This window comes from Triplophysa dalaica, chromosome 10 (genome assembly GCF_015846415.1).
Source record: "Triplophysa dalaica isolate WHDGS20190420 chromosome 10, ASM1584641v1, whole genome shotgun sequence".
NCBI lineage: Eukaryota > Metazoa > Chordata > Actinopteri > Cypriniformes > Nemacheilidae > Triplophysa > Triplophysa dalaica.
In genome coordinates this window covers 15,396,448-15,417,902 of record NC_079551.1, presented here as the reverse complement: position 1 = coordinate 15,417,902, position 21,455 = coordinate 15,396,448, and the positions used below count along the sequence as shown (strand labels likewise).

At 43.1% G+C, this 21,455-nt stretch overlaps 1 protein-coding gene across 1 annotated transcript in view; it reads right to left on the bottom strand.

Annotated features, from left to right (window-relative positions):
• Positions 1-3,112: 3,112 nt before the first annotated feature.
• Positions 3,113-21,455, bottom strand: part of LOC130430657 (NACHT, LRR and PYD domains-containing protein 3-like) — a 43,207-nt gene continuing 24,864 nt past the window's right edge. Inside the window, exons 5-8 of the mRNA XM_056759809.1 lie at positions 4,566-4,736; positions 4,328-4,492; positions 4,200-4,246; positions 3,113-3,681 (exon numbers count right to left, since the gene is read on the bottom strand). Of these exons, the coding sequence (XP_056615787.1) occupies positions 3,113-3,681; positions 4,200-4,246; positions 4,328-4,492; positions 4,566-4,736 (952 nt within the window). The remainder of the gene's footprint in view (positions 3,682-4,199; positions 4,247-4,327; positions 4,493-4,565; positions 4,737-21,455) is intronic.

Here is a 21,455-nt window from a genome sequence, read left to right as displayed (position 1 = left end):
AGAGTAAAAGAGCACAACAGAGTTCACGTGTGTCATATGTGATCATATATAAACAGAGTAAAAGAGCACAACAGAGTTCACGTGTGTCATATGTGATCATATATAAACAGAGTAAAAGAGCACAACAGAGTTCACGTGTGTCATATGTGATCATATATAAACAGAGTAAAAGAGCACAACAGAGTTCACGTGTGTCATATGTGATCATATATAAACAGAGTAAAAGAGCACAACAGAGTTCACGTGTGTCATATGTGATCATATATAAACAGAGTAAAAGAGCACAACAGAGTTCACGTGTGTCATATGTGATCATATATAAACAGAGTAAAAGAGCACAACAGAGTTCACGTGTGTCATATGTGATCATATATAAACAGAGTAAAAGAGCACAACAGAGTTCACGTGTGTCATATGTGATCATATATAAACAGAGTAAAAGAGCACAACAGAGTTCACGTGTGTCATATGTGATCATATATAAACAGAGTAAAAGAGCACAACAGAGTTCACGTGTGTCATATGTGATCATATATAAACAGAGTAAAAGAGCACAACAGAGTTCACGTGTGTCATATGTGATCATATATAAACAGAGTAAAAGAGCACAACAGAGTTCACGTGTGTCATATGTGATCATATATAAACAGAGTAAAAGAGCACAACAGAGTTCACGTGTGTCATATGTGATCATATATAAACAGAGTAAAAGAGCACAACAGAGTTCACGTGTGTCATATGTGATCATATATAAACAGAGTAAAAGAGCACAACAGAGTTCACGTGTGTCATATGTGATCATATATAAACAGAGTAAAAGAGCACAACAGAGTTCACGTGTGTCATATGTGATCATATATAAACAGAGTAAAAGAGCACAACAGAGTTCACGTGTGTCATATGTGATCATATATAAACAGAGTAAAAGAGCACAACAGAGTTCACGTGTGTCATATGTGATCATATATAAACAGAGTAAAAGAGCACAACAGAGTTCATGTGTGACATATATGATCTTATATAAACAGAGTTCATCTGCACAAATGCATGATTTACACAACATGAATCTGCTCTTGTTCATGAGAACTTTCACATCAGTGACAGAGAAACAAGAAACTGATGAAAACTACAAAGAAAATCTTCCTCCACTCACACAAGGACTTTTGTCTCTGATGGAAACAAACTAGTGACTAAGAGTCTGACGTGACAAATATTGACACACAAACATATAAATAATGTAAATACAGTTTAATGTTTGTTATGATCTTGTGGCGAACCACAAGTATTATGTTTATTATGAGACATTCACCAGGGTACTGTACCTTTAAGGGAGGGAGGAGTCAGTTTTGTGTTGTTCCGGTTTTTACGTGTGTGGTTGTTTTGATCTCACTCGCTGTTCGGCGCGAGGAATATTAAAGTGGATATTAAACTGACTCGACGCATTTTCGTCTCTTGTCTCCTCGTTTCTTGTTCTCCACAATCTACATATTTACTCATTATTGACAGTTATTGTGATTTCTTTGCTCATTTTCAGACACACACACACACACACACACACAGATCATAATGTCCAGATGAATGAAAGCAAAAGAGAAAGACTTGACATTATTTGTGTAATAACTCATGTGGTCATGTGTGTGTCTCTCTTGTGTTTAAAGGTTCTGTATGTAAGTTTCAGAGGCCACTATTGGCGAAGTTGGAAATTGCAACCTGCAGCTCCGCCACCCCCCCCCTCCCATTAGAGAAAATACGGTTGCCGTCAAAGGACAAAAGGGTTCCGTAAATGATAGCGGCCATTATCGGTGGTGTTGATAATTGCAATCTACGTCTCACAGGCGAACAACAGACTGAAGCTATGGACAGAGGACAGAGATGTCGTCGTATGAGACAGCAGAGAGTAACCTTTGCAAGTCAAGTGACGAGGTTTATTTTCAAAGAAAATTAAATAAATAAAGGTTACTAAATTCATCATTTACTGTTTAACATTGTGTCAGTGATTTTTTTGCTTATTATACAAAGCATTTTTTCGCACGGTAACTTGGTTCGTAACTTACAGCCTATTGAAACCGCTTGCTAATGCTAAAGGCGTGTAATCTAACCACGAAAGTCTTAGCAGACTTTTTTCTCATCATCACAGAGTCAATCAGAGGACTTATCACGGGTAGTAAGAGGGAGAGGAAGAGATTGGAGAGATACGGGTGTTGGAGATGCAGGCAGGGCGAGGAGAGGCAGATGAGCTAACGTTACCAGGGGGGACCGCACAAGAGAGGATGTAGAAGCTAAGCAGTATTATAATATAACTTAAACCCGATCTGTGCAAATTATGATTGTAAACATGATTTATAACTTGATTTGCACACGGCCATGCAACAAGGACTTCTACTACAATTACAAAGTGCTAAATATTTACAAGAAAAAACGCAACTTCTCTTGATGATCAGCTCATCTATTAGCTAAAGCTATCAAACAAACAGTTCACTTATATAGCGGAAATTAGACAAACTTACCGGTCCAGTAGAAAGCTGGCAACTGCGGCGTCGCATAGCAAACCTTTTCCTGCTTCAGTGCCTCCATTTGGGAAAAGCCACACTGATCTTTATTCGGGTTTTATTTAGCTTTTTGTCTCGACTTCGCCTTGCTGCATCGTATTTTCTCTTTTTTGACGAAACAGATTGACGCTCTCTCGTGTGGTCCGCCTTAGCGAAAATTTTACTTCTAACCCCAACAAAAGAACCGCTTCTATTTCTAATAAAAAACATGACGAGTGAATTTTTTTATTGTTCTTCCTCTTCTTCTGCTAATCCTTCTATGTAGTGGCGTGGCAAGCTGCCTCAAAACACAGCCAAAGAAGAAGGTAATCTCGTGCATCCTTCCTTTTACGAAACGCGCTCAGTTTGTCCGTGTAGTGCTACTATAGAAACATGGCTGTGCACATTGATAAATTACATGGAAGGGTGTGCCCGCGGTGTATATACATAAAATGGCTCATTGTAAGGTAAGATGAACATTTCGGTTCATTTTGTAAGGTATTTATTCACCACTCACAACATAGTTTTGTATTATATATTACATTTTGGTGAATAAATCCTTCAAATTCCTACACACTGTACCTTTAACAGGAGGCTCTATAGAGGCTGTTTATGTCACACAAACACACTGAGGAGTCATACATATACACACCAAATCCAGCACAGAGAGGCTCAGTGAATGTTGTGTAGTATGTGTGTAAGTGTGTGAGTGTGTGTGTGTCAGAGACGCTGTAGAAAGACAGAGTGCCGGCCGACTGGTCCACATACACACCTGCTCTCTTACACACACCTGGAGAGACACTGATGTGTGTTTGATTCCTATTGTGACGTGCAGTGAGTCTGTGATCAGAGCAGATCAAACTCCATGATTTATCATTCCATCCAAACACACTGTCATAACTCTGTCCTTTCCTCTCAATGCTTTTATATGACACTGATATGAAAACACCTGATCCGCTCCATTCAGTCTCCCAGTAACAGCGTCCAGTCAGACTCTCTCTACACAACACCTGAGGACACACATCATGATCAAATCTGTCTGGATGATCAGGATACGACTGACACTCTCTCACACGTGTGATCTTTCTGTTCTCTTCAGACACTTTGAGGAAAGTGTGTGTTGTGTTTAGATCCAGTGTGAGATCACAGACATCTGAACACAAGAAGACACATTTATAACACAACAACACAACAACCATTAAATCAATCTGTGTGTGTGTGTGTATGTGTGTGTGTTGTGTTTAGATCCAGTGTGAGATCACAGACATCTGAACACAAGAAGACACATTTATAACACAACAACACAACAATCACTAAATCAATCTGTGTGTGTGTGTTTGTTGTGTTTAGATCCAGTGTGAGATCACAGACATCTGAACACAAGAAGACACATTTATAACACAACAACACAACAATCACTACATCAATCTGTGTGTGTGTGTGTGTGTTGTATTTAGATCCAGTGTGAGATCACAGACATCTGAACACAAGAAGACACATTTATAACACAACAACACAACAATCACTAAAGCAATCTGTGTGTCTGTGCGTGTGTGCCTTTGTCTGAGTGAGTGCGTGCGTCTGTGTGTGTGTGTCTCAGGTGAGTGCATGTGTGTCTCAGGTGTGTGTGTGTGTGTGTGTGTGTGTGTATGTGTGTGTGTGTAGACTTACACTTGTGTAGTCCTGCTGTAATTCTTCTCTCTCCTCCATGACTCACACTACACACACACATAAAAGACAGAAACATGATGAGACATTGGTCTGGTATGTGTGAAATCTGTGTAAGTTGTGTGTCATACTTGATTGTGTAGTTTGGATCATTGAGTGTGTGAGAGAGCAGCTGAAGTGTTGTGTGTTGTGGGTGATTGTAGCTCAGATCCAGCTCTCTCAGGTGTGACGACTGTGAACTCAGAGCTGAAGCCAAAGAACAACAACCTTCATCTGTCACCATACAACCTGACAACCTACAGACACACACAAACATGTCAACACACTCTTCACTTTTCTTTTGTGAGATCAGTGTGTAGAGAGAAACACCTCAGTGTGAGTAGTTGACAGTTGTGAGTCTTGAGAGCATCAGAGATCAGCTTCACTCCTGAATCCTTCAGATCATTGTTACTCAGGTCCAGCTCTCTCAGAGACGAGGATGATTGTAGACATGAAGACAAACTTACACAACATTCTTCAGTCACATTACACAACGACAATCTAAACACAAACAAAACACAATGACACAAAAGTCACAAATGTTAGTTTGTAAAGAACATCTATTGTGTATATATATATGGGATTCCTTTTGTGCCATAAAAACGAACGCGAAATAGAAAAAACAAACAAAAATAAACAACATGAAAGAAGAAATACACTTTGAAAACGAAAACAATGAACTGTAATTGCAAACTTTTAACATACTTTCAAACAAACTGCATTCATCACATTTCATTATTTTTCGTTTACACTGCAAAAAGTTACGTTTGAACTTCTGGCACAAACCTCTCGCATGCACTGTAAAAAATGATTTTATGGCTTTGTAAATAAAACAAACAAAAAAAAATGTTATTTTTGCAAAGAATAATTTTGTTGAAGTAAAAACTGTAGATTATTCAGTAAAATCTACATATGTACTGAATTTAAACTTGTAAATATTAGACACCCAACAGTCAAGTAAATTTTACATGTGATTCTTTGACAAATGTACATGAATTAATAACGTACGTGTGGCAATTTAGAAAAATCAAGTAAAATTTAGGCCAAGTGCAAGCAATCTGCGCATGCGCGAAAAAAGAAGATAACCCGCCATCATCACCAAGAACTTCTCTTCTTTCTTCGACAGGTAAGCAGTTGAAAAGGAATTATATTTTGGCATATTGGACATATTGTATTTGGTTAATGTGATAATATTGAACATCCGAGTTGTCACGACTGTAATTCTCTATGTTTTCTGTACATTTGGAATGTTTGGAGTCTTCGTTGATCTATATTCCAACGTTAGTAAAAGGTCCAACGACTTCTTACTCTAGTTTTTCATAAGGCAAAATAAAGTGAACTCGTTTGTTTCTTTACCCTTGTTACATGTTTTGTTCGAATAGATGTTATTCGATATACGTATGTTGTATAGTCATGCAGGGATTCTTACGATATATCCGTTATAACATTACGACATCTTGAAACCGTTTAAGTAATACGTAAAGTGTAACCTTGAATGTGTGATTTGACACGACATTAAAAAAGTTGTTCATGAATACGTCTAAAACCCTTAAACGTCTGACTTGACCCGTGACATACGTTTTTGTTTGATAACTGTTGTTGTTTTGTATGGTTGTGCATTCTTAAATGAAGAAATGTGATGCGTATTTCGACATTCATACAAGACCACATCATCATCACAATGCTTGATGCTTAAAATGGCGGTTATAATCTCTTTTCGCGTCTGACGTTAAAAATAGTGCGTCGGATTTGAACATGTCACTATCGATTGTGTTTTCGTTTTATCACGTTTGTATGTGTAATCTTATTCTGGGTGCTGCAAATAACGTAAAACACACATGAGTCTTTTGTTTAGCCTTTTTGTTTCAGTGATATGAATTCAAATATGAATATTTAAAATAGTATTTTATAGTTTACTAATTACTTCTTTTTATGTTTCCTTAATAGCAGATTATATCTCTCATGTGGATCTTGTCCAGTGTGTTATACTTGTTCCCGATCACTTGAAAGGGACCAAACACAATTCATTTTTGTCTTCAGTACACATTGGGGTACAGAAAATTAATCAAACTTTTTAGTATGACTGAACTGAAGGTTGTCTTTGGTGTTCATATAAAGACATTATTTAACAAAATTTGTATTTTGTCTTCACAGGTAAAGTAGGAATTCCGTAGAATTACTGCCATTTCTCTAGAAGAAACCTTTATGTCTAAACTAGACAGCTACACGCCAAAACTCTTGGCGTTTATGAAAGCTAGAGGAGGTGTTGCAGGACTCAAGATTCAGCCTATACTCAATGAATTGACTCAGGTATGTGACAAGTAGCTGTATAAGATGCTTTTGTATAGGATGCTATAATTTGTCTATTATTAAACAAATGTGATGTTTTTTTGCTATTGTTGAGTAGTTTTGAGTTCAGTTTTAAACATAGTTACATATATTTGTTTCTTAACATGTATCTCGGAGATGTGCCAGACAACCTATTCAAAGACAGCAATGTAAGTCCCAGACATATTAATCGGTAAGTTTACCCCAAAAGAAACAAATTGCTGTTCATTTGCTCACCCTCAGAGAACAGAGAAGAAGATTTATAGCTAAAACCGCAGTCCCCAGTGATTCAGATAATGCAAGTTTTCAGGTTCCGCCTTGTGTAACCACACCCCCAATTATCTACATCATTTCGTGGTATGACCTGACTAAGATCGCCCAAATCTAAACAGAACTTTAGTGGACGTACTTGTAAATCAAATTGTATATCACCGCCGCAGCCATGTCGCGGAGACGCTGTGTGTTTCGTTGCGAATAGAAAGACTCTTTGTTTGCCCTGCCAAAAGATGAGACAACTGAAGAAACACCAATGTCTTGGAGAACTGAGAGTGAGAAAATAAACAGCAAATGTCCATGTTTGGGTGAACTATACCTTTGAGATATACATTTCCTGCCACATAAGCAGTTTAAAGATTCAGATTTAAAGAGATAAATATTTTATTAATTTTCTGTCATTCCAACCCTTCTATGGCTGTGGTTCCCAATTCTTGTTATGAATTTAACATTTAAATGTTCTTTTTTCCCCTCATCCTCCTGGATTGCAAGGTTGGTAATCAAGAAGACTTCACTCAGGATGTCATGAAAATTCTAGCCAATGGAAACAGAGATGAACCAGTCATGTCCATTGTTCTAGAAGGAAGCAAAGTCCTAACACAGTGTGAAAATACTGCAAAAGCTTGTGCTCTTCTGATTGGACTGATTTATGCCTTCAATCTACAGCAGGGGTGTCCAGTGTCGATCCTGGAGGGCCACAGTGCTGCAGAGTTTAGCTCCAACTTGGCTCAGCACACCTGTTTGGAAGTTTCTACTGCTTTGTGAGACCTTGATTAGGTGTTCAGAAGTGTTTGATTAGTTTAGTCCAAACTGTAGCAAAAAATAACGTTTAATAACAAAGGTAACTAATCGCAAGTAACTTCACCGTCCACCTCCAGATGGCTTTCTATAGTTGCGAGCCGCCACTGAGACTTCTTCCACTTCAAGGTCACGGACCCGTCGATCAAAATCTGACTAGCCAATGAGAGTAAAGCACTGTTAACTCCCGCCCACGCGAGAGGTTTGTGCCAGAAGTTCGAACGTAACTTTTTGCAGTATAAAGAAAAAACAATGAAGCGCAAACGAAATCTCGGGCATCGTATTCATAAAAAAATATTTTCGAAAAGGATATTTAGAAAACATTTGATGATGAATGCAGTTTGTTTGAAAGTATGTTAAAAGTTTGCAATTGGAGTTCATTGTTTTCGTTTTCAAAGTGTATTTCTTATTTTGTTGTTTATTTTTGTTTGGTTATTTTAAATTTCCCATTCTTTTTTATTGCCACAAAAGGAATCCCATATATATAAGGCATTAAAAATCTCTCATGCTGAATAACTTTGCAGTAGAACCACTTAGATACAAGGGGGTGGGCTCATTTCACTCAGGCAACCAATCAGTATAGATGCATCATTCACGAGTTCGCCCTTGCAGATAAACAGCTCCATTATGGGGATAGATTGGTAAAGCATGGGTATGCATGTTATGCGTATTGGCGTGTTGTGCAGGGAGTGGGCTCCGAGCTCACCGGATCTATCCGAACCCTGATCACTCTATCTTGGTCAGGGCAAGTGCGCCGGGCTCGGAACCGGTTCGAGCCCAGAACACACTAGTGATGGGAAGTTCGGATTATTTTACTGACTCGGACCTTTGAGTCTCGTTCAGCAAAATGAACGAATCTTTTTTCGAGTCATATCGTTCATTTTAGCAAAATATAATTCAAATATTACAGGTTACTTTCCAAACACATCTACTACTTATGCAGACGTTTATTACATTACAAACAATACAAAACGTTAATGTTATAAGAAACAGAAAAGATGAATTAATTGTTAACCTGGGTCCTTAGTCTATGATTAGCTCACCTCATCTGACAAGAAGTCTTCGGGTCTGACCCGTTCGTTCATCACGTGACAGCTTCGTAAGCTAAACCAATGCAGTCACAGCCGGAAAGAGAATTGATTAGTTCACCTCTCGAGTCTTCGGGTTCGAGTCGTTCGTTCATCACGTGACAGCCCCGTACGCATAAGCAATGCAGTCAGAGCCGGAAAGAGAATTGATTAGTTCACCTCTCAAGTCTTCGGGTTCGAGTCGTTCGTTCTTGTCACGTGACGTGACTGCTTTTTGACAGAGAAATTAGTTAATTTACAACATTCCTTTCAAACTGGTGCATATGCACAGTCATTTCTGGGCTCAAATTATTGCTTTTAATTTCTGTCTCGATGGTTCTTTTCCATAACACTGAATGTGGAAATAAAGATAATAAAGAGTTGGTTATGCTTTAAAAACAATAAATCTAATCTTCATAAAATACAATAACTTGTTGAATTAATCTCCTTTAGATTAGACTATAGTGTTACTTACTATACTTTTGTAACATAAGACACTTTAGACATTAACACTGTGTACACACTCTTGAATGTTTGTTTATTGTTTATTTTTGTTTCAGAAAAGCTTAAGCAAATAGGATTACTATACCAAAATAAATCAAAACAATTTAAATAAAAAATACAAGAAAATGCAATAAACTAAAGCCACAGAGCCTTAAGAAAAACTAAAACAAAATATTGCACAACAAGCTAGGCTTTTTATAAAAAATAAAATAAATAAGCTTAAATTAATAACACACTGTGGCTATATTTTGGAACATCCTTCAAGCCATGTTTGCATTCAAAAATACAAGCTCCCGGACCTTGGATGGGCTGAGTCTGTTTCTTCTTTCCGAGATAATCTGCCCAGTTTTAGAAAAAAAAAATTCAGATGGAACAGATGTGGCCACAATGCAAAGTCTTGCCTTCATGACCTCAGAAAGGGTTTTGTATACTGGTGAACAGCTCCTCCACCAGGCCAGAGGGTCTGATGTGCGGGATAAGAGGGGCTCTGCAAGGTAGGCCCGCATCTCCATCATAGCATCTGACGTCTTAGAAGTGGTAGCAGAAGGCCTCAAGCTTGCTACCCTCTCGTCAAAGTCTTCCCAAAACATGGCCCCTGCACTGGCAGTCGCACCAGTGCCACCTCTGAACAGCGTTCATAGCTGCTGCAGCTGCTGTAACCCTCTTTACTGTACTATTCAACTATTGTCTTGACCTTTTGCAATATTGCTTGGACCTCCTTCAATGCAGCTCTGACAATGAGGTTCAGCATTTGTGCGAAACAAGGTATGTGGTCCCAGTGGAGATGGTCTTTCAGGGCTGAAACAATGTTGCTGGCATTGTCTGTAACACAAGCTACAATTTTGTCACCCACACCCCATTCATTTGTAACTCTTGCCAGCTCACTTTCCAGGTGAGCAGCAGTGTGTCTCTCCGTCAAAACAAAGCAGTCCAGAAGATAGGAGGTCATCTGAAAGTCCTCTATGAAATGACATGTCACAGTCATGTAACTTTCTGTAGTCAAAGAGGTCCAGCAGCAGGGGCGTTTCCAGCATTGAAGGACATCCGGGGCTTAGCCCAGAACATTTAATGCAAATACAGGGATCACTCGAGGAGGTTTTTTTTTTTTATTACAGTCAGTAACACTTTACTTTCAGTCAAAATACATCTTTAACATTATCTTCAAGGCAGGCTAACATCCTCTCAGTGCTCAACTGAGCACAACCTTTTTTTTGGATATGAAGAGCATAACCATTGCTCAACTGAGCATGATAACATTATACATCTTTAACATTATGCTCAATACATATACACAGAGTCAACATACAACATACACTATTCACCTCTTGCTGTCTATCTGGTATGTCCTTCTATATTAGTTATATTTCTCTCTCATCACCTGCTGTAGTCTTTCTCATCACCTGCTGTAGTCTTTCATCACCTGCTGTAGTCTCTCATCCACTTGCTAGTCTTTCTCATCACCTGCTGTAGTCTTTCATCACTTGCTAGTCTTTCTCATCACCTGCTGTAGTCTCTCATCCACTTGCTAGTCTTTCTCATCACCTGCTGTAGTCTCTCATCACCTGCTGTAGTCTTTCATCACCTGCTAGTCTTTCTCATCACCTGCTGTAGTCTCTCATCCACTTGCTAGTCTTTCTCATCACCTGCTGTAGTCTCTCATCACCTGCTGTAGTCTTTCATCACCTGCTGTAGTCTCTCATCCACTTGCTAGTCTTTCTCATCACCTGCTGTAGTCTCTCATCCACTTGCTAGTCTTTCTCATCACTTGCTGTAGTCTCTCATCCACCTGCTAGTCTTTCTCATCACTTGCTGTAGTCTCTCATCCACTTGCTAGTCTTTCTCATCACTTGCTGTAGTCTCTCATCACCTTCTGTAGTCTCTCATCCACTTGCTAGTCTTTCTCATCACCTGCTGTAGTCTCTCATCCACTTGCTAGTCTTTCTCATCACCTGCTGTAGTCTCTCATCCATTTGCTAGTCTTTCTCATCACCTGCTGTAGTCTCTCATCCACTTGCTAGTCTTTCTCATCACCTGCTGTAGTCTCTCATCCACTTGCTAGTCTTTCTCATCACTTGCTGTAGTCTCTCATCACCTTCTGTAGTCTCTCATCCACTTGCTAGTCTTTCTCATCACCTGCTGTAGTCTTTCATCACTTGCTGTAGTCTTTCTCATCACCTGCTGTAGTCTTTCATCACTTGCTGTAGTCTTTCTCATCACCTGCTGTAGTCTTTCATCACTTGCTAGTCTTTCTCATCACCTGCTGTAGTCTCTCATCACTTGCTAGTCTTTCTCATCACCTGCTGTAGTCTCTCATCCACTTGCTAGTCTTTCTCATCACCTGCTGTAGTCTCTCATCCACTTGCTAGTCTTTCTCATCACCTGCTGTAGTCTCTCATCACTTGCTGTAGTCTTTCTCATCACCTGCTGTAGTCTCTCATCACTTGCTGTAGTCTTTCTCATCACCTGCTGTAGTCTCTCATCCACTTGCTAGTCTTTCTCATCACCTGCTGTAGTCTTTCATCACTTGCTGTAGTCTCTCATCACCTGCTTTAGTCTCTCATCCACTTGCTAGTCTTTCTCATCACCTGCTGTAGTCTTTCATCACTTGCTGTAGTCTCTCATCACCTGCTTTAGTCTCTCATCCACTTGCTAGTCTTTCTCATCAACTGCTGTAGTCTTTCTCTCATCACTTGCTTTTTCACTTGCTTTGCTGGGTATCATTAAAGGGTATTTTCTTGGTTTGAGCATTGCAAATCGGTTCATGACACTGTTATGGTCTGTGACACACACAAGTCCCCTCTCAATAGACATCACTGCCAGGTAATTGAGCCTCTGCTGACCCATGGTTCTTCTCAACCATGTGTGTAGGCGACGCAGAGCACTGAATGATCTTTCGCAACTGCAGCTGCTGACAGGAATCGTTAGTGCTGCTTGAAAGACTGATCTCAGGCTTGGGAACATGTCAGGGTCAAGGAGCTTGTATACACTTGCCATATCTGAAATGACACCTTCATCTCTTCTTTTGATCAGGAACTGTCTAGCCACTGCAACCTCTTCTTTACTGACCTTCATGTTATAATGTTTGGCAATCAGCTCTAATGATTCTTCACACAGGAAGTCATTTGCTGCTGGATGGCAAGCTTTGATGCCTTTCATTAGCTCTGCACCAACACCACAAAATCTCCCCTCCAGCTCACTCACCATTCTGTCAAGGCATGGGTAAAATATGTGATTTCTTATCTTATCCAAAGTGCTCACATAAGCCCTTGTGCCAGTGGTGGACTCTACCACATAGTCATCTAATCGCTTCTGCTTGCGTTTTTGAGAACCTCCTGGAGCTGGGATCTCTGACAGATGGTTGGCCTCAAGAATTTCTTTGGCCTGATTATAGAATTTCTCTGCCATTTCCTCTGTCCGCATGGACCTAAGTGTTTCAAGGACCGCATCTTTATACCATGTAGCTTGTGCTAAGTCTACATCCTCTTTTTGAAGGTACTTGTGAAGTCCCTCTGTAGTGGACAGCAAAGCTTTGAACATCACAAGCATATAGACATTTGAAAGTCTTGAAAGTTTGGAAAGCAGTCCAATTGCTGTGGTGGTACTGGTCAATTCTGTGAGGGACTTCAACAATGCTGGCAGATTTGCAATCACGGCAGTGACTGATTTGAGCTGGCATGCCCACCGTGTCTTCGAGAGCTGAACAAGCTCACTCTTCTCTAAGCCCAAGGCTTTTTGCATGTCAGAGAAAGACTGATGATTAACTAAAGACACACTGAAGAAACAGTACACACTCTCCAGTGTGTCGAAGAAATCAATGGCTTCTGGCACAGCCCTGCAAGTGTGACAAAGCAGCAAATTCAGTTCATGGGCATAGCAGTGCACATACACTGCTTCTGGATGCTTCACACGGAATTGAGCCTGAACACCCCGAACAGCACCGCTCATGACGGAGGCCCCATCGTAAGCCTGAGCAACACATTGCAGGTCTTCCAGGCCTTTTGATTTGAGAACTTCTTCAATGGCCTCTGTAATGGAATGTGCATCGAAAGACTTCAGACTTGTAAGTTCCAGAAAACTTTCTTTGACAGTGTTCTCATATCCCACATAACGAACACACACAGCAAGCTGTTCCACATGACCATCTCGAGCCTCATCAGCCATCACTGCATACATTTTTGAATACTTCATCTCTTTAATGATGGATGCAGTAACTTCCTGTGCACAACATTGAATCATCTCATTCTGTGAGCCTGAAGAGAGATATGTGGAATGGGCGGGAGGTGTGTAGCTTTGGAGAAAGGGGTCGAATTCCTCTAGAAATTTCATCATTTCTAAGAAATTTCCCTGATTGTCAGAGGACTCTTTCTCATCATGGCCACGGAATGTGAGGCCTTGCTTTCCCAAAAAGCTAACGACAGCAGTGATACGACGAAGGTATTTTTTTTCTTTCAATTATCTGGTCAACATTGGCCACATGCATTCGCTCAACTACACTGCCATGTGATAAACTGGCTTTGTAAGTCTTCCATGCAAGCATTGAAGCTTTCTGTCCTGAGCTACTATCGTGCTCTCTAAAGCTGTCCAAGGCTCGTTTCCAGTTAGAAAATCCAACAGAGCTGGTTATCACATCTTTGTTAACTCTAGACACTTGTTTCCCAAAGAGCCTGCATGCAAAGCAGAAGGCTGCATTTCGGCTAGCAGAGTACTCTAACCAGTCAAATGTCTCAAACCATTTTTGCTGGAAGGACCTTCTCTGTAGTCCAAAGGTTGTGAGAGGGTATTCTTTTAGTTTTGCTCTGGCTGGGCCTGTTTCTACAGTCCCTAAATCTTCCACTAAAGTACTAGCGACCTCAACTAACTCAGCCTCTCTCCTCCCTGAATCATCTGTGATGCAAAAGAACAGATACAACACATAACTAATTGCCAATCAGTTTCAAACAACTTCAGCTTCAAACAACAACTAAGTTAAAGCAATACATGAATGACTTCAGTCAAAGTTCATTGACACACCATGGCATCGAACTGTATATCAATGTTTCACTTTTAACTTTCTCCAAAGTAAAATTGATTTATTGTTACCACTAACCAGTTTCCATGTCTGATCCTGGCACAGCAGCTGCTGCAGCTGCTGCTGCTGCTGGCTCCTCCTCAGTCTGCAGCTCATCTTTGCTACCCTCTACAAAACCATGTGTATAAGTGTATATTTACTACAAACTAATAACACATAAGTCACACATACATTTTATGTTAACGCTTATTGGTTATATCCTTAGAGAAAACAACATCTGATAAACAAGGAAAGTATTCAGTAAAGTGGGATAAAACTAGGGATAAAACTTTTTCGTAAGCTACCCTTATGAAAAAGAAGTATACTTCAAGTTAATTTTATGAAGAAGTATACTTAAGTAATGTTGAAGTATATTTAAGTATACCAATATCAATGTGTACTATTTCAATACAGCTTGGGACTAAATTGGCCCACTTTTATAAAAGTATATGTTTAAGTTATAAGTGTAAGAGTAGTAAACTAGGCTAGGTAGGTGTCTCATTTTTAATGCATCTGTACTACAAGTTAACTCTTAAGTAGTAGTTTACTATTTTAATACAAGTAGTATTTTTTGTTTATGAAAGTACACACTGAAGTGTACTCTCAGTAAACTATTAGTTTAGTAGTGTATACTGCAAGTATACTTGCAAGTTTTGCCTTTACTTATAGTTCACTATTGTTGTATTATGTTTGCACTTGCACAGTATACTATTGTGTTTAAATGTAGATATTTTTTTTTATAAAAAAAAAAAAACTTTAACTGTACCTTAATTTTAAAAACATGTCATTAGCTTAATGTTGCATTTTTTATCAACACTTGATTGTTGGTAAGTTTCATAAAGAAAGGCAACATTTTAAACAAAAAAAGTTGAAGACTACACCTTGATCAGATTCAGAACGGATTCAGAATAATAATAAAAACACAGATGGAGTAGATCGAGTCCAAAGTCCAAACCTTCACAGACAGTAGTTTTCTAGGCCATTTGTGGGTTAACTTACCCTTCATTTCATCTGGTAATATTAAGCGTTTTATTTTATTTTTTACTTTTGATTTACACACTGTTTAATAATTGATGATGATCACATTATTTTATATTTGATTGAGCATGGATTGAGCAATCTTCTATCACTTGCTAGTATCACTAACTTCTAGGGGTGGGAATCTTTTACCATCTCACGATTCAATTCGATTCCGATTCTTGAGGCCACGATTCGATTCATAATCGATTTTCGATTCAAAAAGATTTTCGATTCAAAACGATTCGATTTTATCCATAATGATTTCTAATCGGGTTTCTGATCATGATCTACTCTCATCTGCTTTGCTATACAGAATGACAAACGAAGACATTAAAGTGTCTTTTTCACATTTATTAAGTTCAATTCTCAGGAAAGTGCCTTTTATCAAAAACAGTCTGGTTCTCAATTGCTACTCATTAGTAGTAATGATTAGTATTATTAGTAATTAAATATAGATGAATCATCATTAAAGCTTCAATTTTCTCTGTTCCCGTTGTTCTGTGATGAACATTAATGACAGGCATCATCAGTGCTCCTGTCACTTTAAGAACAGCCGCGCATCTCACGCGATGTCCCGCGCATCTCATTTCCTCACAACTCTTTAAGTTCATTTAAGACGTTATTTAACTAATTATGACTCCTGATATGAGAATACTCAAAATCCTCTATGTTATTGTTTGTTCAAGAGCAAAAGAGAACTCGAGCAGGTGAGCAACTGTGAGCAGGAAACTGACGCGAGTCTGTCTGTGCGTGGAGTGTGTGTGTGTGTGTGTCCCTTGATTAGCTGACATAAGACGCACACACACACACACAGGACATTGGCATACAGCGCGTTCTCTTGTGTCTTGTCACGCTTGGAAGTATTTACATGAATAAGCGTGATGATCATGTAACGCTAAGCAAAATGGATATAAAAACGGACGCTGCGTTATTTGAGTTAAATATTTTTAATGCGTTAAGCTGAAGAAATGAATCGCCCGCGTTAACGCGTTAATTTGCCCAGCCCTAATTAATTTATTAAATCGATTATTGGACATTTCAGATCGATTCTGAATCGTTGCAAATGAGAATCTAGATTCTTCTGTGAATCGATTTTTTGGCACACACCCCTACTAACTTCTATCAGATGCTAGTAACATACAAGTGATGCTAGTACCCTAATAGCTAGTTAAACAAATAGACATACAGTGAAAGAAGACATCCAGATGATGATCTTTAGATTTAAAGGATTAAAAAAAATGAATTCTTACCCACTGACTTCTTTCCAAAAAATCCCCAAAGTCTCGTTTGCTTCATTTTTCCTGCCCGCTGTCTGTCGTTATTAACAACACTCTCTCAGACACTTGACTTTGCTGCTAGCTCCTCCCCTACCTGCTGCATATTCAACAGGAAGAAACGACAGCAAAGAAATGTAGCCTATACTCTAGGCTAGATTATTTTTAAGGTCTATTTTTACAGGCTGTATGCACTATGCAGTACGTGCAAAGCCAAAGCGCAAATAGGACAACTTATGATTTCGCGGGTTTACATAGGCTCAAAAAAAAAAAAGAAAGGGATTTTTTTTTTTTTTTCTCGTTCGGGAATCATGGCTACACTCAAAACATCCGGGGCTGAAGCCCCGGCAAAATCGGCTGGCTCCGCCCCTGTCCAGCAGTCTGTTGTGAGACAAACAGCAGAGGCACTCTTGATTTTGTCCATTAAATTACCTCTTAACTTTTCATACAGCCTAGGCCTTACAGTTTTTGACAATCTGCTAGGTAGACTGTATGATGGGTCCAGAAGATGTGAATATTCCTTAAAGCCCTTGTCCTCCACTATAGAAAATGGCTGAAAGTCACAAGCAATCATTCTCACCAGAGCCTCATCAAGTTTGCTTGGTCTTAATGGATCCATTGGTCTTGTTACAAAACTGCTCAGGGAAGTTTGCTGTTGTGGCCTCCTTGGCCTAACTGGTCCTTGGATGGTGGTGGGTGCTGCTGGTGTAATGGATGCGGTAGATGTGGTCAGCATGCCAGCCAAAGCTGTCGAAGGTCCTGCTGAAAAAGTGGTGGTGGTAGAAACAGCTCCAGCTGCTGCAGGGCTATCATCTTCATTCTCTGTTCTAACGTGTGATACAGCACAGTAGGATGTGAGGATTTAAGGTGCATCCTCAAATTAGAAGTGCTTCCTCCTTTTGTTGAAAAACATTTTTTGCATACGTTGCATTTTGCTTCAATGGCTGAAGTTGCCACAAAATGAATCCAAACATCACTCCTTTTTCTAGTGATCATTCTCCTGAGATGTTAGAATATGTCTGAGGCTCTTCTGCCCTCACCTAGTGGGGGTGGGTGTGGAATTGTCATGGTTTCACCTCTCCCTGTCTGGTATTTCTTGGATTAGAGGTGGAATCATACAGAATCCTCTGTTTCATGTGGGGAGAGATGGTTTTGACACTTATGGATTTCCATAATGGTGTTGACACTCATGGCCTTCCATACTCTCCCCGAGTCACGTCATTGTTTCCCTACCCTCCTGTTTCCTAGTTTGTGTTAATTACCTTGCCTATAAAGAGTCCTCATGTTTCTTTGTCTAGTGCGCGTTCATTGTTTGAGGTACTTGTATGATGTCCCTCGTCTGAGTAAGTCTTACCTTGTCTGTTTGCTGTTTGAAATTATCCTGGTTAAATCTGAGTCCTTGTTCCTTGTTCCTGATCCCTGATTCCCTTTCTTGTAAGTGTTAGTTTAGTGTTCTAATCCAGTGTTTGTTTTGTTAGTTTAGTCAGTCTGTTTCCTCATCAACGTTTATTATTTATCCTGTCTTGTTTTCCCCCTCGTGGGTTTTGTTTTACCTGTTTTGTATTAGTCTTGTTATTTGTAAAATAAATATCTGTTAACTTCACCTCCTGTCGTCCTGCCTTGCATTTGGGTTCCCACTGAGATTCTTAACAGAATGAACGCGCCAAGAAGGAACCCAGCAGGTAGAGTAGACGAGGCGGAGGTTGCTGCTACCAGAGGCCACCAAGCCCACGTCTTGTTTGGCCTCAGGCAGCGGGGGAGATTCCCGACGGACTTTGCCCTGGACTTCCTGGCTGCAGCGCGGTCCTCGGGGTTCAACGAGGCGGAGTTGAAGGCAATTTTTAATAGTTGCCTCGATGAGCCCCTAGGATCCGCTGAGATGCGGATCAGCTGAAGTCCCAGAGCTTCTCGGACACTGTCCAGGCCCTGTTAGATCGTGAGTGGTCCAGGGTGAGTTCTCCCACGGAGCTGCCCGCCATCCCGGAGGATCGTGCCCTGCAGATCGGGTTCGCAGGTCTCTCTTCGCCTCCTGTAGCCACTCCACCGCCCACCAGTTCTGTTGGCAAGCGGAGGAGAAAGAAGAGGAGTCCGGTGGTCCCGTCCAGTCCGGTGGTCCCGTCCAGTCCGGTGGTCCCGTCCAGTCCGGTGGTCCCGTCCAGTCCGGTGGTCCCGTCCAGTCCGGTGGTCCCGTCCAGTCCGGTGGTCCCGTCCAGTCCGGTGGTCCCGTCCAGTCCGGTGGTCCCGTCCAGTCCGGTGGTCCCGTCCAGTCCGGTGGTCCCGTCGAGTCCGGTGGTCCCGAGTCCGGTGGTCCCGAGTCCGGTGGTCCCGAGTCCGGTGGTCCCGAGTCCGGTGGTCCCGAGTCCGGTGGTCCCGAGTCCGGTGGTCCCGAGTCCGGTGGTCCCGAGTCCGGTGGTCCCGAGTCCGGTGGTCCCGAGTCCGGTGGTCCCGAGCCCGGTGGTCCCGAGCCCGGTGGTCCCGAGCCCGGTGGTCCCGAGCCCGGTGGTCCCGAGTCCGGTGGTCCCGAGCCCGGTGGTCCCGTCCAGTCCGGTGGTCCCGAGTCCGGTGGTCCCGAGTCCGGAGGTGTCAAACCCCAAATATTTTTTGGGGGGGCGCCGTGGGGAGGTGACGGTCCGAGCGTCCAGCCCGGCCGCAGATTCCTCCCAGGAGCCGGTCCAGGAGCCGGAACCAAGCCCGGTCCAGCAGCGACCGGCACCAAGCCCGGTCCAGCAGCGACCGGCACCAAGCCCGGTCCAGCAGCGACCGGCACCAAGCCCGGCCCAGCAGCGACCGGCACCAAGCCCGGCCCAGCAGCGACCGGCACCAAGCCCGGCCCAGCAGCGACCGGCACCAAGCCCGGCCCAGCAGCGACCGGCACCAAGCCCGGCCCAGCAGCGACCGGCACCAAGCCCGGCCCAGCAGCGACCGGCACCAAGCCCGGCCCAGCAGCGACCGGCACCAAGCCCGGCCCAGCAGCGACCGGCACCAAGCCCGGCCCAGCAGCGACCGGCACCAAGCCCGGCCCAGCAGCGACCGGCACCAAGCCCGGCCCAGCAGCGACCGGCACCAAGCCCGGCCCAGCAGCGACCGGCACCAAGCCCGGTCCAGCAGCGACCGGCGTCAAGTCCGGCCGCCCAGCCGCCGCCGTCAAGTCCGGCCGCCCAGCCGCCGCCGTCAAGTCCGGCCGCCCAGCCGCCGCCGTCAAGTCCGGCCGCCCAGCCGCCGCCGTCAAGTCCGGCCGCCCAGCCGCCGCCGTCAAGTCCGGCCGCCCAGCCGCCGCCGTCAAGTCCGGCCGCCCAGCCGCCGCCGTCAAGTCCGGCCGCCCAGCAGCCGCCAGTGTGCGCTGCCCAGCAGCCGCCAGTGTGCGCTGCCCAGCAGCCGCCAGTGTGCGCTGCCCAGCAGCCGCCAGTGTGCGCTGCCCAGCAGCCGCCAGTGTGCGCTGCCCAGCAGCCGCCAGTGTGCGCTGCCCAGCAGCCGCCAGTGTGCGCTGCCCAGCCGCCAGTGTGCGCTGCCCAGCCGCCAGTGTGCGCTGCCCAGCCGCCAGTGTGCGCTGCCCAGCCGCCAGTGTGCGCTGCCCAGCCGCCAGTGTGCGCTGCCCAGCCGCCAGTGTGCGCTGCCCAGCCGCCAGTGTGCGCTGCCCAGCCGCCAGTGTGCGCTGCCCAGCCGCCAGTGAGCGCTGCCCAGCCACCGTCAAGTCCGGCATTCCAGCCGGTCGTCCAGCCCTTGTCCTGCCCGGAATTTCAGCCGGCCTTCCAGTCTGTGTTCCGTCCGGCATTCCAGCCGGTCGTCCAGCCCTTGTCCCGTCCGGCATTCCAGCCGGCCGTCCAGCCTTCGTCCGGTCCGGCATTCCAGCCGGCCGTCCAGCCTTCGTCCGATCCGGCATTCCAGCCGTTGTCCAGCCCGGCACTCCAGCCGGGGTCCAGACCAACAGTCCGGCAGGGGACTAAGACAGTTCCCCAAAGGACTTCCCCTGTCATGCCCCCTGGGGCTCCGCGCTTTGGCGCGTCCCCAAGGGCTGGAACTTCCCCACCCAGCCCTCCCCCTTCTGGACTACCCATGTTTTCTTGTCTGCCCCCACCCCCCCTCCCTTGTTTGTTATTTTTATTGAGTTACCCTAATCCCCTGATTGTTCTTGCCTGTCTGCCCCTAGTTTTGTTCTCCATGTTTTGTTTGGTCTTGTCTTTGTCACAGTCTGCCTTGTCTTGTCCGTGCCTTTGAGGAGCATCAGGGTGCTGCTCCTTAAGGCGGGGGTTCTGTCATGGTTTCACCTCTCCCTGTCTGGTATTTCTTGGATTAGAGGTGGAATCATACAGAATCCTCTGTTTCATGTGGGGAGAGATGGTTTTGACACTTATGGATTTCCATAATGGTGTTGACACTCATGGCCTTCCATACTCTCCCCGAGTCACGTCATTGTTTCCCTACCCTCCTGTTTCCTAGTTTGTGTTAATTACCTTGCCTATAAAGAGTCCTCATGTTTCTTTGTCTAGTGCGCGTTCATTGTTTGAGGTACTTGTATGATGTCCCTCGTCTGAGTAAGTCTTACCTTGTCTGTTTGCTGTTTGAAATTATCCTGGTTAAATCTGAGTCCTTGTTCCTTGTTCCTGATCCCTGATTCCCTTTCTTGTAAGTGTTAGTTTAGTGTTCTAATCCAGTGTTTGTTTTGTTAGTTTAGTCAGTCTGTTTCCTCATCAACGTTTATTATTTATCCTGTCTTGTTTTCCCCCTCGTGGGTTTTGTTTTACCTGTTTTGTATTAGTCTTGTTATTTGTAAAATAAATATCTGTTAACTTCACCTCCTGTCGTCCTGCCTTGCATTTGGGTTCCCACTGAGATTCTTAACAGGAATGAGTCCAGAGTGACAGTTGTCCTTCAGTTGAACTTTGTGTGACCCAAGCACACTCTATTTCTA